Source organism: Apteryx rowi, unplaced genomic scaffold, assembly GCF_003343035.1.
Source record: "Apteryx rowi isolate R43461 unplaced genomic scaffold, aptRow1 scaffold_343, whole genome shotgun sequence".
Taxonomy (NCBI): Eukaryota; Metazoa; Chordata; class Aves; order Apterygiformes; family Apterygidae; genus Apteryx; species Apteryx rowi.
In genome coordinates, this window is record NW_020449897.1 from 331,845 (window position 1) to 345,797 (window position 13,953).

The 13,953-nt window shown below is 52.7% G+C and overlaps 1 protein-coding gene across 3 annotated transcripts; it reads left to right on the forward strand.

The window, feature by feature from the left end:
* Positions 1-4: 4 nt before the first annotated feature.
* Positions 5-13,909, forward strand: BAIAP2L2 (BAI1 associated protein 2 like 2). Of its 3 annotated transcripts, none has more exons than XM_026072552.1 (14): positions 5-1,418; positions 2,410-2,485; positions 2,770-2,856; positions 4,041-4,102; positions 4,742-4,813; positions 5,446-5,562; positions 5,986-6,132; positions 6,602-6,754; positions 7,029-7,170; positions 7,939-8,161; positions 9,307-9,378; positions 9,725-9,905; positions 11,874-11,914; positions 12,706-13,909. In XM_026072552.1, exons 1-14 carry the CDS (start codon positions 1,380-1,382, stop codon positions 12,779-12,781), a joined length of 1,488 nt encoding a protein of 495 aa, XP_025928337.1. In that variant the 5' UTR covers positions 5-1,379; the 3' UTR covers positions 12,782-13,909. The 3 variants fall into 3 exon arrangements, with proteins under 3 accessions (XP_025928337.1, XP_025928338.1, XP_025928340.1); XM_026072553.1 differs by having other exon boundaries at positions 7,032-7,170; XM_026072555.1 differs by having other exon boundaries at positions 5-2,485; positions 5,446-5,547.
* The last annotated feature ends 44 nt before the right edge of the window (positions 13,910-13,953 follow it).

Here is a 13,953-nt window from a genome sequence, read left to right on the forward strand (position 1 = left end):
ATTGGGGACCTTGAGACATGGAATTGTGCCCTTTATGTGGATTGAAGAAATGAATGGCCTGTTTCTTAAGCCAGGCCTTGGGGGTGTTTGTGTGGTGTGGGTGCATTGGCTGTCCTACAAAATACAGCACTACAAAGTTTGGCTTATCAGTTGCAGCCAGTGGAGATGCTTTGGGCCAGCTCTGATGTGAGGATCCACCTGGACTTTGGCCAGGCATACGAAGAAACACTGAAATCCCTCAGGATACAAATGACTAGAGATAGAGCTTTAGTTTGTGTTATCCCCAAAATGATTGCTGGAAGAGGTAACTGCTTCAAGATTGATTGGCCTGGTGCCCACTGGTACCTAGGGGGCATGGCTGACAGGAGTATGGGTGCTGATTGAGCCATGAATAGGGCTAAAAACTGATTACCTGCCTTCTGATCTTTATTTTCACAAATGAGGTTGTGGACTAAGGGGGTTATTAATATGGAGCAAAGGTTTTATTTTCCTCACATGATGGAGGGGCTTATCTTCCTGAGGAAGGTGTCTCAGCTGGAATATTGAGTACAAAACCTTGCATCTCAGGATGGAGAGAACAAATGCTCCCTTCTGCTCTTGGCCTGCGACTTGCGCTCTCCCCCTCTCTTTATAGGTCTGCACCATCTGCAAGAACTTCCCAGGGTGATGCTGTGCTTGGGATCCTGGCAGGCATGGTTCAGGCACAGGCTTGTGCCTGAAATTAGGGAGCCTCAGTGAGACCAGGAGTGGGAGGGAGGCTTGGGACCCAGAAGGTTGAGACTTGGGGTGGGGGAAATACTGGGCAGGGAAGGAGTTAAACCTATTTTGAGCTTTACTTACTTTTTTTTCCCACTGCTATCTCATTGCTGCCTGCAATCACAAGCTGACAGGCATCTCCTGACTTGCAGTACCTGTGGGTGAGGTACCTGAAGATGCTCTGCTAGCAGAGCGAGGCTGAGCAAGTGATCTCATAGCAGTGGGAGTGGTGGAGGCAGCAAGCCATAAGGAGGTTATTCTGGCAGGTGGCTGGCTCTGCAGGTGTTGGGATGGGACGGAGGGGGGGACTGGTACTGAACCAGCAATCAATAATTAAAGGAGACGGTCACATGCCCTTGCTGGCTGTTGCAGGATTCCTCTCTCCATAGAGTCTGGTTACATCCAGAGATCAAGTTCCAACCTCCTGGCTGGTGAATTATTAACTCCAGCAGTGCTCTCTTCCCTTTGTAGCATGTATGTGTCTTCCTGCTGTTGTGCCTTGCCAGTGACTGACTCTTTCCATCCAGCTGGCACTGCGGAAGCAGGGTCCTCTGTGCCAGTATAACACCTCACGCTCTCCTTCGCTCCCCACTTCTGTGCGGGAGAGGAAAAAGGCTCAGGAGATGGAGCTGTCCTACAGATCCACCATTTCCATCTATAAGGTGAGTCCTGGCACCAAAGGCTGCTCCTGGCTGCCAAGGGGAGATGCGCAGTCAGGAGGAGGAGAACAGTTTTCTGCGGAAGGCTCCTATGGATGGATGGATGAGGGCTGGATGCCTCCTTGGGCAGAACTGGAGCAGCTCCTGCAGACTGCATTTGAGAACAGATCACTGGCAGAAGGGAAGTGTGGTGTAGGTCTTAGGGCAGATCCAGGAAGAAGCTGGGCAACCTGGATGGTTTGGACACAGAGCATGTTTAGAAAGGGTAATATGCCTGCATTGCCTGTACTAAGCAGGAGTTAAGTCGGCTGTTTTCCCCTGTGCTGGAAGGAGCAGTCGGATCTCACTGATGCTTCCCTGTGCACATTTGTGCTCCAGCAAGGTGGTGAGGTCAGGGAGAAGGCGGAATTCCTTATTTCAGCCTCTAATCTGTTTTGTGCAGCAAATAGCTGCTGTGTTGTGGGCAATAAACACCTTTGACAAATATGGCAGATAAAAGCTGAGATACTTGTTTAAAACAGTCCATCCCTTCTTTTATCAAGCTCTTGAATCTGGTGGTGCAGCAAACCCTGTGCAGGAAGAAGGCACTTTCATCCCTAGATAACAAGTGTGGGCCATTGCCCAAGCAGACGCAGGGGGGAAAGGTTGCTCTCACAGGTCCCCTTGCAGTTAACCCCCATCTGTAGTGAGCATGGGGAGATGGAGTGGGCCTTGGAAGAAAGGCATCTTCAGGTGATGACTTGGCTCTTCAGCGAGTTACCTTGCCCTCTGGCATTGCTTTGCTCCTGGCTGTCTGGAGAGGACTTGGGGCAGCCAAAGGTCTTAGTTATTTCCAACACAGGGGTTGAATTTGCATGCGGCCATCCATCGTCATGGCTGAGGGAGCTCCCTGGGTTCCTGCTGGACCCAGCTGAACCACAGCAGGAGAGCATCAGCCTGCTGAGGTCTCTGGAGCATGGGTAAGACTGATATTAACCTGCTTCTGCTTGGCCAGAGTATCCTGGAACAGTTCAACCCTGCACTGGAGAACCTGGTATATCTGGGGAACAACTACCTGCGTGCCTTCCATGGTGAGTGGTGTCCTGCACGGCCCAGGCCCAAGACCCTGCTCCTATGTCTGTCCTGGGCATCCTCTGTGCATCAGGAGGGGCCACCGTCACCTGGGGCAAGGCCACCGGTCTCCCCTTGCAACATGTCCTGGGCTGCTCTGATGCACTTCTCTCCTGCTCCAGGACCTATTGCCACTGTTAGGTGCGGAGGGGGAGAGATGGGGTGGCCCCTGTGCACTGCTTGTTGGGACTGGTGATGCTGAGAGGCAAGCCATATCCTTACCTCCCCGCTCCTCTCCTTGCAGTGTTATCTGAAGCAGCTGAAGTCTATTTTAAAGCAATTGAGAAGATTGGGGAGCAAGCGCTGCAGAGCTCTACCTCGCACGTGCTGGGTAAGGCTCTCCCAGCTTGCCATCCCCTGCCCTGTGATGGGCTACAGTTAAATTCTTTGGSATTGCCCCTTAGCTTCTCCCTTTCCAGGTGTGTGTGTGTGGGAGGAAGACAGATCCTTTGCATGGTGGCCCACAGTGCCAGGCCCTGTCCAGGCAGTGAGAGTCAGGTTTATTGTGTGGCCTTGAAAATCCCCCTAAAGCCCAGCACTCCTCCCATGAGATCAGTGACCGGGCCCAGCTCCTGGGAAAGGACCTCAGTGATGGACCTGCTGCAGAAACCAGTCCTTGCCAAATCAGCCTGCCCTGAAAGTTGAAGTTTTCTCAGAGGAACCATTTTCCTCCTCCTTGCAGCTGTGAGGGAAAATTTTGAGAGTATGGACTGGCAATAGCTGATAGAGTACTGTCTTTTTCTGAGCCTGCAGCCAGCTGAAACGGCAACTCAGATTTGAGGCACTTACATTCAGTGGTGCCATCTCATTCTGAAGCCTAATGATGGCTGCTAAAAATATGTTTGGGGGAACTGTTTACTGCTGAGCRTTTTAGCAAAAAGCTTCTGGCAAGATACATTCCTCCTGCAATCTCTTACATCATCTACACCATCCAAGTTGTTCCTCTGCTTCCTGTCATGAGTGTCTTCCTTTCACAATTTCAAATACTAACACTGGTGAATCAGGGCCAAACATAGCCTCGGCAATGAGGAGAAGCACAGGCAGGTGCAGTGCTGCACCTGCTCTCTGTAGTAAGGCCAGAACTGTGCATTGCATCTGAGGTACCAGTGGGGGCAGAAAGGGGATCTGTGGAGGCCGCGGCAGTGGGGAAATACAGCACAGCCTGCCCAGGTATCCAGAGACCATGGCAGAGCCTAGTTTGCATGTTGGCACCTTGGCCTGCAGCAGAGCACTGGTCTGGGARCTCCCTGGGCTATAGTATTCCCATGTTGGCAGTAACTGAGGCCTGGAGATCAGTGCCAGAGCCAAGCCCCAGGAAGGATGGCTACAAGCCTCTCTCAGGGAGCAGAGAGCAGCGTGCTGCAGTATCTGTTGGACTTTCACACCTGTGTATCAGTCTGCTGAATCTCATGCTGCTGGCAGGGCCCCATAATCAGCCACTTTGCTCTACCTCTGTGGGAGCACAAGGAAGTGGCTGTGGTATTTTTCCACCCTTTCCTCTCTCTTTCCCTGAAGGTGAAATTCTGATGCAGATGTCCAACACGCAGAGACTCCTGAATTCCGATTTAGAAGTTGTGGTGAGTGTCTTTCCTGGGGGCTAATGCAGGTGGGGGAGAGAAAAACATCCTGTCCCACAGATTGCCAGCTTGTGCCCAGATTGCCCCATCTCCTGCCCTCTCACATGCCTGCCAGCAGGTGCCTGCCTCCCCACCATCCCTGATGTACCTGACAGAGGTGTGCTATGGAGGTGGCATGTACAGAGCCTGGCTGTTGTTCAATTTTGGGGCTGTCTGGGAACTGTCTCCACCTCTCCATGGGCAAGAGGTGGTGGGTGCGCAGCAGACTGAGTAATGTCTGGCTCTGAGGATGAAACATGGCTGTCTGCTCTTTCTTTTGGTGGCACTGGTGGGACAAAGAATGGATGCTAACCTTTCCTGACAGTTGCTGTTTGCTGCTTGTGTTGAAGCTCAGGGACTAGTGGTCTGGTGGGTACTGAAATGGCATTGCATGGCATGCTGTGCAACCCCAGGCTGCAGAGCTGCTCCACTGGAGCCATAATGGTAGGAGATGCACATGTCTGGCCTCTACCTGGGGACTGGAGTTGGGCAGCGAGAGTGTCGCTGGCTCTGTGGGATTTGCAGAGCCACCCCATGCTGTGGTGCATGTAAGACCATACAGCAAAGGGATGAGCTTGATGGCTCTTTTGCCTCTTCCAGGCTCAGACCTTCCACGTGGACTTGCTGCAGCACATGGAGAAGAACACCAAAATGGATGTGCAGTTCATCAGTGTGAGTGATGAACTCCCTGCCTCAACTCTGCTCATTTCCCTCTCCCCTCAATCCAACAGCTCTCGCTTGAGCTCCTGAGGTGTTTCCCCGGCTTTCTAGGACAGGAGTTAGGGGGAACTTCTCTCCATCTCCCCTCGTGGGCCATACACCCCTGGTCTGGCTGAGGATGGAGGGCTAAAGAGGGCAGGTAACTGTTTGTGCAGTGGGACTTTGTGGAGTGCTTCAATGGGGCTGAGGCACTTGGCATCCTGATACCAGAGCTCCCGACTTTTCCAATCTCTGCATGGGTTTGGGTCCTGTATGTTGGCCTATGCCATTGTGGCCAGACTGGCCATACTGGCACATGGTATCACAGAGGGAGAGAAAGGCCTGGGGGCTTGCTCCCAGTGTGGCAGGAACTGAGAGCTGGTTCTTGCTCCTTCATCTTGAGGCTCATCAACACTGTAAGACCCTTGAAAATAAAGAGGAAAGAAAAGAAAGAAAGGGGGCTGGACTTTTTTTCAAGAGATCCAGGTGATGCCTGCTTTTGGGGGGGCACCAAATGTTTAATCACCCATCGGAGTGGGGCTCATGCTGTGTCACAGTGTGCCTGGGACTCTGGTTCCTCACTGTGCCTGGTTTCTCTGTGGCAGGAGAGCCAAAAGCAGTATGAGCTGGAGTACCGGCGTAGAGCCACCAACCTGGATAAGTGCATGGCAGAGCTGTGGAGAATGGAGAGGGCCCGTGATAAAAATGTACGGGAAATGAAGGTGAGCTGTGATTGCAGCAGGTGGAGTGGAAAATGAATCTGATGATTCCTCTGGAGCTAGGGCTGATTTCTGAGCAGCCTCGTCCTTCCCTGGAAGCCAATGGGTTTTGTCCTGAAGTTCAAAAGACAGTGGGTTTATTTGAAAAGGAGGAAACTCCTTTTCTGCAGCATGTGGCTGACCTGTGGAACTCATTTGTGCAGGATCTGCCAAGCCTTTACCTCATTTAGCAAACTTCARTGTGCAAGGACCTGGTCCCTGAGACTCTACCCTGGCCCCTCTGTGCTGCTCCAGCACTGCAAGTAGACTGGGAAGCTGGTAGACGTGACCACCCCTTTCAATCCTTCCCCTCCCGCATGCCTAGATGAGTTCACTGCCGGATTTATGCTGACCCCTCCCTTCCTCCCTCTTTCCCTTGTGGCCCAGGAGAACGTGATACAATTGCGCTCAGAGATGCAGGCGTTCATCTCTGAGAGCCAGAGAGCTGCTGAGCTGGAAGAGAAACGCCGATACCGCTTCCTGGCTGAAAAGCACCAGCTGCTCTCCAACACCCTCCTCCAGTTCTACAGCAGGGTATGGCCTTGGTGTTTGGGGGGCTGAAGGGGGCACACAGGCAGGAGGACCTTGGGGCTGGGCAGCCCTGTGGGCAAAGGCAGCGTCTAAGCACGGTCTGGGCAGAAAACTATTTCATTTCTTGCTGTGGAGTGCAGGCTGACTGTACTAGGCTGGGGGAGAACACCCTGGGGCTGGGGTGGAGGGCAATGATAGGGCTTACATGGGGTTAGTTGAGTGTGTGAGTGATGGGAGAGGGAAGGGTGATGTAGGCGCCTGTGGCAGCAAGCCATCTTTGGGACCACAGGGTCTTTACTGGAGGGTAGCGTGCTAGACACTCACTCCTGTGGGGTTTTGCTGAGCCGCTCCCACAAACCTAATTGTAGAAAGGCATGGTCCCTAATTTAATGCATGTGTCAGCCCTTGGTTCCCTCTGTAGCTGTTCTTCCCCAGACCTTCAATCACTGCCTTTTTCTCCCTCTCTTCCCAGGCCCGGGGCATGATCCAGAGCAAGGCGCCACAGTGGAAGGAGCAGCTGGAGGCCAGCCGCAACCCCTTGAGCAGCCATGCACAGGGCCTCCTCACTGCCTCCCATGGCCAGGGCTATCCGTTGGGCCGGCTCACCCCCACCCACCTCGAGATGGTGAGTGTGCAGACAGCCCCCACCTTACGGGTGATGAGGCTGGAGCTCCCCCTTCCTAGCTGCAGGGCAGAGGCCAGGCCCAGTCCTTGGGACAGGAGGTACTTGGTGCTTGCAGCCTTTCCTGGACAAGAATCAGGGAAGCGTGTGTCTGGGCTGCAATGAGGGAATGTGCTGGGTTTTGTTTTCTGAGAAGGACTAGGTATATCTCAGAGCCTCTCTCTCTGAGGATGACATATCCTCTATGGAATTTGCATTTGACTTCCTCTCCTTCCAGCAGCCCCAGAGACCCCTTGAGGATTTTGTTTCTCCCATGACTGGGAGTAGATCCAGTGTCTTCTCTCAGGAGCCTTCAGAAATGAGACTGTCTCCTCAACCAGAGCCCCCCAGGCAGCCCTTGCAAAGGACACCATCAGCCGGTATGACCCAAGTTCAGCAGGAGTAGCACTGGGGGGAAACGGTGCTTGGGTCTCTCTGTGAACTGCCTGGGTTGGGTTTGAGAGGGATCACAACTCTCCATCAGACCACCGAGAGGCTGACCGAACTGGGGGGTGCTGAGCTCAACCCTTCAGAGCAGAGTCCATCCGTGACAAGGCCAGGTTCCCCGGCTGGGTGTGTGAGAGGTGGAGAACCCACAGATGTGCAGTCTTCAAGGCTCCCTGGACCAGGATGGCTGGTTCTCAGTGGAGTTTCTTTTTGGAAATGTGTATTGCCTCAGTGCTACTAGATTAAACGTTATTTTGCCCTACAAAACCCATCCAGTTACCTCATATCTTACCTGCTTTTTATTCATGACAAATTTCAGTTTGAAGTGTTAAAAAACAAAAAAGGGAATGGGGATGGGAGAGGAGGAGAGGAAAAAATGACCCAAATTCCCAGCTGCTCTAGCAGGGCCGGGAAGCAGGCCATCAGCCAGTCACTGTAGCAGGCAGTGCCTGTGCCCTGGATGTTCAGCCAAAGAGGGCATAATGCAAAGCAAGTGGTTTTCAGCATGAGTTGCTTTTCTTCTCAAGATGAATGTTTAACCCTGTCCCATGCTGTGCCCTATTTTCTCCCCCAAGAGAAGACCTATAGAATACCCTGTAGATTAATTACTAGATTGGGGAAGTGCTGGTCCTTTCCAGGCAGTGTGAGTCTTGCAGGAGGATGCTGGACTTCAGCCAGACCCCTCTGATACTTCCCCCCAGGTYTGCTCCCTACTGGCCGTACTTCCCGTTCTGGTTCCTTTGGTGAAGGCAGCAGCAGTGAAGGCAGGAGAAGAAGCAACATGGTGAGAGTACAGGCTATCRTACCCCATGGAACGGGTACCAACCGGACCCTGCTACGGTTTGACCTTGGAGATGTCGTCACAGTGCTGATCCCGGAAGCACAGAATGGCTGGCTGTACGGCAAGCTGGAGGGCTCATCCATGTAAGTGACTTCTGTGCTGTAAATTGGTCCAGCAGGCTGATACAGACTTGTCAGGTCTAGAGCCTGGGGACTTAAACATGAAATGGTCTCCCTCCTCCTCTCCCAGTGAGACCTGTGTTGCTGTGTCATGCTCAGCATTTCTGCCATGCCATGACCAGCCTGAGTTGGTTGTACTTAGCATGGGGGCTCTCTGAGCTGAGGAGAGGTGGTGGGACAGGGTGAAATCAGGATGTGCTGTCTGAGAAGGCCCTACGAAGGCTAGGTAGAAAAGCCAGGGACCCAGTGACCCCCTCCAGTCTTGCATGACTGAGTGACTCCTGTCATGGGACCCAGCTCAGGGCCGTGACCTGCTGGAGTTACCTGAGAGGCATGCTGTTTCTCAGTTCACTTGGCAGCTGCTGCTGTACCCTCCAGCACAGACAGTATATGGAAACTACTGCACCCAGCATTTACTGAATTACTCCCCAGCTGTGCTGCTGGCCAACACCTCTTTGCCAATCCTGCTGTTTCACATGGGATTTATGCATCATGCTCTGCAGTGAAGTTCACGCTTGGATGCAAGATGAACAAGAGCAGCCTTTCTTTTGGAGGGTTTCTGGGGTGAAGCTGCCTTGCCCTTGGGAGAARGGGATTTTTCGAACCTTCCTTGTGTTCTGGGCTTGGGTCCCTTGTGATTGCTTACAGTCAGATTGTCTCTCCCTGGACTGTGCTAATGTTGCTTCCAGAARCAGTGATCTTGCCCAACCCTTGAGATAAGCAAGCCCTGCTCCAAGCACGCATAGAAAACCCCAAAGGAGGCTAGAGGAAGGCCAGGCTATCAATCAGCAGGGCATTTTCCTTATCTGCCTTGGTGAGCAAATATCTCTGTGTTTGGTTATTAGTATTCCAAGTGCTGAAAGAGATGCTATCTGCTAGACACAGGACAAAGGTCTTGTTGGCTTCTCTAGAACTGTCTTGCAATGACCCTGAACCCTATCTAGGGGTGAAATGCATGCTGAAACACTATCACATGTTGTAGCTGCTGCAGCAGCAGCACAGTTGATGTGTGGGATGGGTGCAGATCAGTTGTGCTGGGCAGCTGGATTTGAAGAACCACAAACTGTGGTTGCCTGGAGCTCATTATCTTCTCTGTTTCCATGGCCTAGATGCGGTTGGTTCCCTGAAACTTATGTCAAGCCTCTGGAGGATATGAGGGGCTTGGAAGAGCCAGCCACCAGGTAATGAGAGCAATTGGCCAGGCAGGAGCTGAAATGCCTCCTTGTTGGTCTGTCACACCAGTGGAGTGCCTGTGGGGGGTGTGCCTGGTGGAGAGCTACAGCTCCATGCTGGAGCATTTGCAGATGGCCTCACAGGCCATGCCCTAGAGATCTCACAGGCTTACCCTAGATGACTCCACCAACGTGGGCAGTATCCTCTCAAACGCTTTTGCAGCTGGGTCAGTCCAAGCTGTGTGCATTTTCTTCCGAGAGGTCCCATGGAGACAAGCCATGGCTAGCACCTGTGCTGACTGTCATTCCCTGCTCTACTTTGACTCTCACCCCACTGTCTTCTCTTCTTGTTCAGGTCCTTCCCGCTCCGAAGCAGTCACAGTATGGATGACATCCTGGACCGTCCCAGCACCCCTTCCTCTAGCAATTACWGGTCTGCCACGGCCCAGGCCTGTTTGCCGAGCCCACCTCCCACCTCGGTGGGTATCAGCAGTCACCAGAGCAGGGTGGCGCCCCCAGTTGGTTCAGATTCGAAGGTGAGTGTGGGAAGGGTGACCAGTATGTGTGGAGGCAGACATATCTTTCCATCAGTGCTGACTTTCATCCTTCAAGGCACACCTCTTCTGTGTAAGCCTGTTGAGAAAGAAAAATGCCTTCCAAATGTTGGTGTGTGCCCCTCCTCCCTTCCTGAGCTGAGGGGTTCTGTTAGCCCTACTCTCACTGGCCTTTCTTGCCCAATCTGTGTCCTTGTTCTGGTGGCCCCTGACAATCAGCATCATGTTGGCAGATCCTCCGTGCCTGGCTACCCTCCCCTGAGGACTGCTTTTGTGGCTGTGCCCCTCTTATTTCTCTCTCTTTTTGCTCACCAGGGGCCCTTCAGTTCACTCCTTTTCTCCATGATCTCCCAGCCTGATTTCTGGTGGCTCCGGGGCAGCAGCTCTTTCTGCTAATAGTAGGACCATGGAATGATCAGGCTGGACTGGGGGAGGGTGACCAGCTAACAGAGATGCCATCCTTCTCCCCTCAGAGAATGGAGAGAGGCCTTGCAGGGCACCTCTTCCAAGTTCAAACAAGGGTCGGGTTGGGTGAGGGCAACCAAGGATGGGAAGGACTGACTCTGAGCTATGCCAATATGTGAACCTCCAAGAGAGGAGGAGTGATTATCAAAGCTGCTTTGAGGTCATAGGTGGGATAGAGAAAGAGCTAGGGGCAAAGACTGAGAGCACAGCCATATTAGAGTCTTGGAACAGGGAGTCTCCAGTCCATGACTTACGCATGGCATAATGGGTAGGAAACCCTCCACCTATCACTGCTCCCAGCCATGGGGAATTAACTGGTTAAAGCTGAGGACGTGAGGGAGAGCAAAGATGGTGCTGCCCACAGGATGTTACTTGCTCAGTCTCATAGAAGGCTGGAAACCCTCCATCCCTGGTCACTGGTTCCAAGTCAGTGCGAGGCTGGAAGCAACCGGATGTCTCAAAGGACTGAGAAATGCAACATTTAATTGTTCTCTTTTTTCCCTTCACGTCTTGCACTGCAGCTTCAGGAGGCTTTGGGCTGTACATTTTGGAGGCCCTTTAGGTCAATAGTGACCCTCTAGGTCACTGGTTGCCATCTGGCCCCCGGAGTAGGGTGTGGGGACAGATCTAGGGTTGAGCAATGAGATGTGTGGAGCCTGCAGAATACAGTGGCAGAGCAATTTAGCCTCATTAGAGGTTTGGAAAGTCTGAGCCTTGCTCTACACTTCTGCCCAAGACATTCTCCAGTCGAGCTAGGAACAAATAGGTCTATGTTTGACTTCCCAGATGGAATAAAGGTAGCCACACATGGCCTTCTGGTGTGCCACCAGCTACAGAAACTGCTATGCTTTAAAAGGCCATCACAACTGTCAGTGATCCCTCACTACATACTGGCCAAGGATAAGGACCGCAGGGCTCAGCTCTGTCTTTCTCTGGCAGGTTGGTCCACGTTTGAGCAATGTGTGGTGTAGAGTAAGGTGTTTGTGCAGTGTAGCACTACAGTTCTTAGATCTCTGTGGATGAAGGAAGCCTGTGAGGGCACTGAAGATAAATGCGTTACCAGGGTGTGCGTGCAGTCAGGGGGGCATCTCTGGCTGTGCTGGCAGGGTGAAATGTAGATCAGACTGCCTTTGTTTGCCGTGCTCTTCAGACGTGACACTTTTGTGATCTGAAGCATCTCCTTTCTTCTCCAAGACAGAGGGGTGGTGTCCTAGGGGAAGAGGGAAACTGTGGTGTAGGGACCACCCCCCACCACAGAACTCAAGGTATTTGTTATATCCAGCTGTGAATTGTGGGATTATGCAAAGTGTGAGTGAATAAGGAGTCAGAGCCCTGTTAACAGGACTTGGGCTCCTAACTCACTCAGGTGTTTTGTAAAATCTTCCTTCAYGTGTGTGGTGTCTCCTGTCCAATTTTTATCTCTCCCTTCTCTTCCCCACCCCAGATACCCCAGATCACTCACTGTTGCCTTTCTTTTCACTGTAGAAATCAGGAGTGTGGGACCAGCCTCCTGAACTCTTCCCACGGTAAGTCAGGCATGGGACTGAACTCTGGGAGCAGTAGATAGGGTGGCATCATTACTATTATTATTTAATCTGTTGGATTACCAAATGTGGGAGGAGCAGGGAAGTGTCTGGAGGAAAGCCAGTTCCCATCTTCCAGGACAGAAGGGAAAGGTGGGCCATTCTAGCCTCTGCTGGCTATTAAGGTGTTCTCCCACCTCTGGTACTAAGAGGTAGGAAAATCCTGAGATGGCCAGACCTGCAAGTTCCTTCCTGCCCTTTCTGGAAGAGCCAGAATAGCAGCTCACAGCCTGAACATAGACCAAATTGATTTATACAGCTCTGCCTACTTGGAAAGGGCTGAGGAGACCTGAGGCTTTTAGCCTTGATGTGTCACGTCTATGGATGAGACTTGCCATAAATTTCTGCTTTCCTTTCCCCCTGCAGCCGGGCTGGAGTCTTCGTATGTTTCCAAAATGGTTCTGTGGCCTTTTTCTGCTCCCTGGCTTCTCGCTTGGAGGATCAGGGGCCAGAAGTGTAGAGAGTGCTGCTGCAAGGGACAGCCTTATGCTATTGTCCCTTCCTCATGACATGACCACCCCAGAGAAAGGGCAAGGAGCCCAAGGAACAACCCTGGAACTTGCATCAGGGTGTGTTAATGAGGAAGAAAACACACTCGGCAACCAGCTTTACCTCACCTTCTTGGCATGGAGGTGGCAGGCTGGCAGCACTAAATAGCCTTTGCTTGGTTGGCAGGTCCCCTGCATGGTCTTTCCAGATTTTCTGATGGTTGCCTATTTCCTTTTCTCTTTCAGAGGCACCAACCCATTTGCCACAGTCAAGCTGCGCCCCACAATCACCAATGACCGCTCGGCACCCATCATCCGATGAAGCAGGGCTGCAGAAAGCAGAGAATTGAGCAGGGAAGGGGAAGGCGTAGAAGTGACCTTTGTGAACCCAACTGGGCAGCAGCTTAGTGCTGTCACTCATGGAGTAACCTCTTTCTTCACCTCCCTTCCCTCTCGGATACAGGGATCCGCCTCGCCTGACTGTCTGGCATGCTTTAGCCAGCAATAAGCCCTTGCTGCTCTCTTTGGATTGCCCTCCTCTGTGTGATATTATTGTACCTGAGTGGAAGAAATCTGATGGTGCTGGTGGCCCAAGAGAGGGGATGCTGGAGGTCTGGGAGCTGGAGGGATAGATGAGTAAGATCACCTGTTGCATGGGGCAGCGCATGCAGGAAGACAGAGACAAAGCTTTGCTAGCCCTGCTGTGGCCAGAGAAGGGCACTCATGGGATAGTCCTTTTGCTATTAGAAAATAAACCCTAGGGTGAGGTGATTGCTAGAAAGGAGCCAGAGATTGGGTCTAGCTGAATGGATCTGCAAGCCCAGCTCTTTGCTCTTGGCCCATTTAGTAGCTAAGTCATTTTATAAAGGCATCTACCCCCTTCTCATCTGCTGCTTGACCCCATTTCTGTCTGGGCAGCCTCAGGGGCAAGGCGGTGGGCAGTGACAGGGAGCCCAGCTTCCTTGCCTTGCTTTCGTTTGGCTGTAAAGAAGGCCTTCTTGAAATAAAATGAGGAATGCTGCTTCTGTAAGTGTCCCAGCGACTGCAGCCATCGCCTTGGCTGCCGTAGCAGGAGGAAAACCAAGCCCACAGCCGCTGTCAGAATAACCCCCAGTGGTGAGACCGCAGCCCCCATTGGCGTGAGCTGAGTTTTAGCAGAGATGCGTGTGGCTATTGTGCAGCCCAGCCCTGAGGGCAGGTGACCCGCTGAAGGACCGTGCTTTAATTTCAGCGAGCCCAGGCCTTTTGCCCCTCTGCTCCTTTACTTGGGGACTGGGAGCCTGTGCTGGCCCCAGCCCCCACCATGGTGGCCCTCAGCCCTCCTGCACAGGGGCTTTTGCCTTCTCCAGGGGCTGCCGGCATGGATGTGGCAGATGCTGAGAGGCCTACGTGACCCGCAGCTGGCTGCCACCCTGTGCTGTCCTGCCACTGGAGGGCAGCAAAAGCTCCTTTCTTGGCGTAAAAGGTGCCCCCCCCCCCCCCCCCCATGTCTGG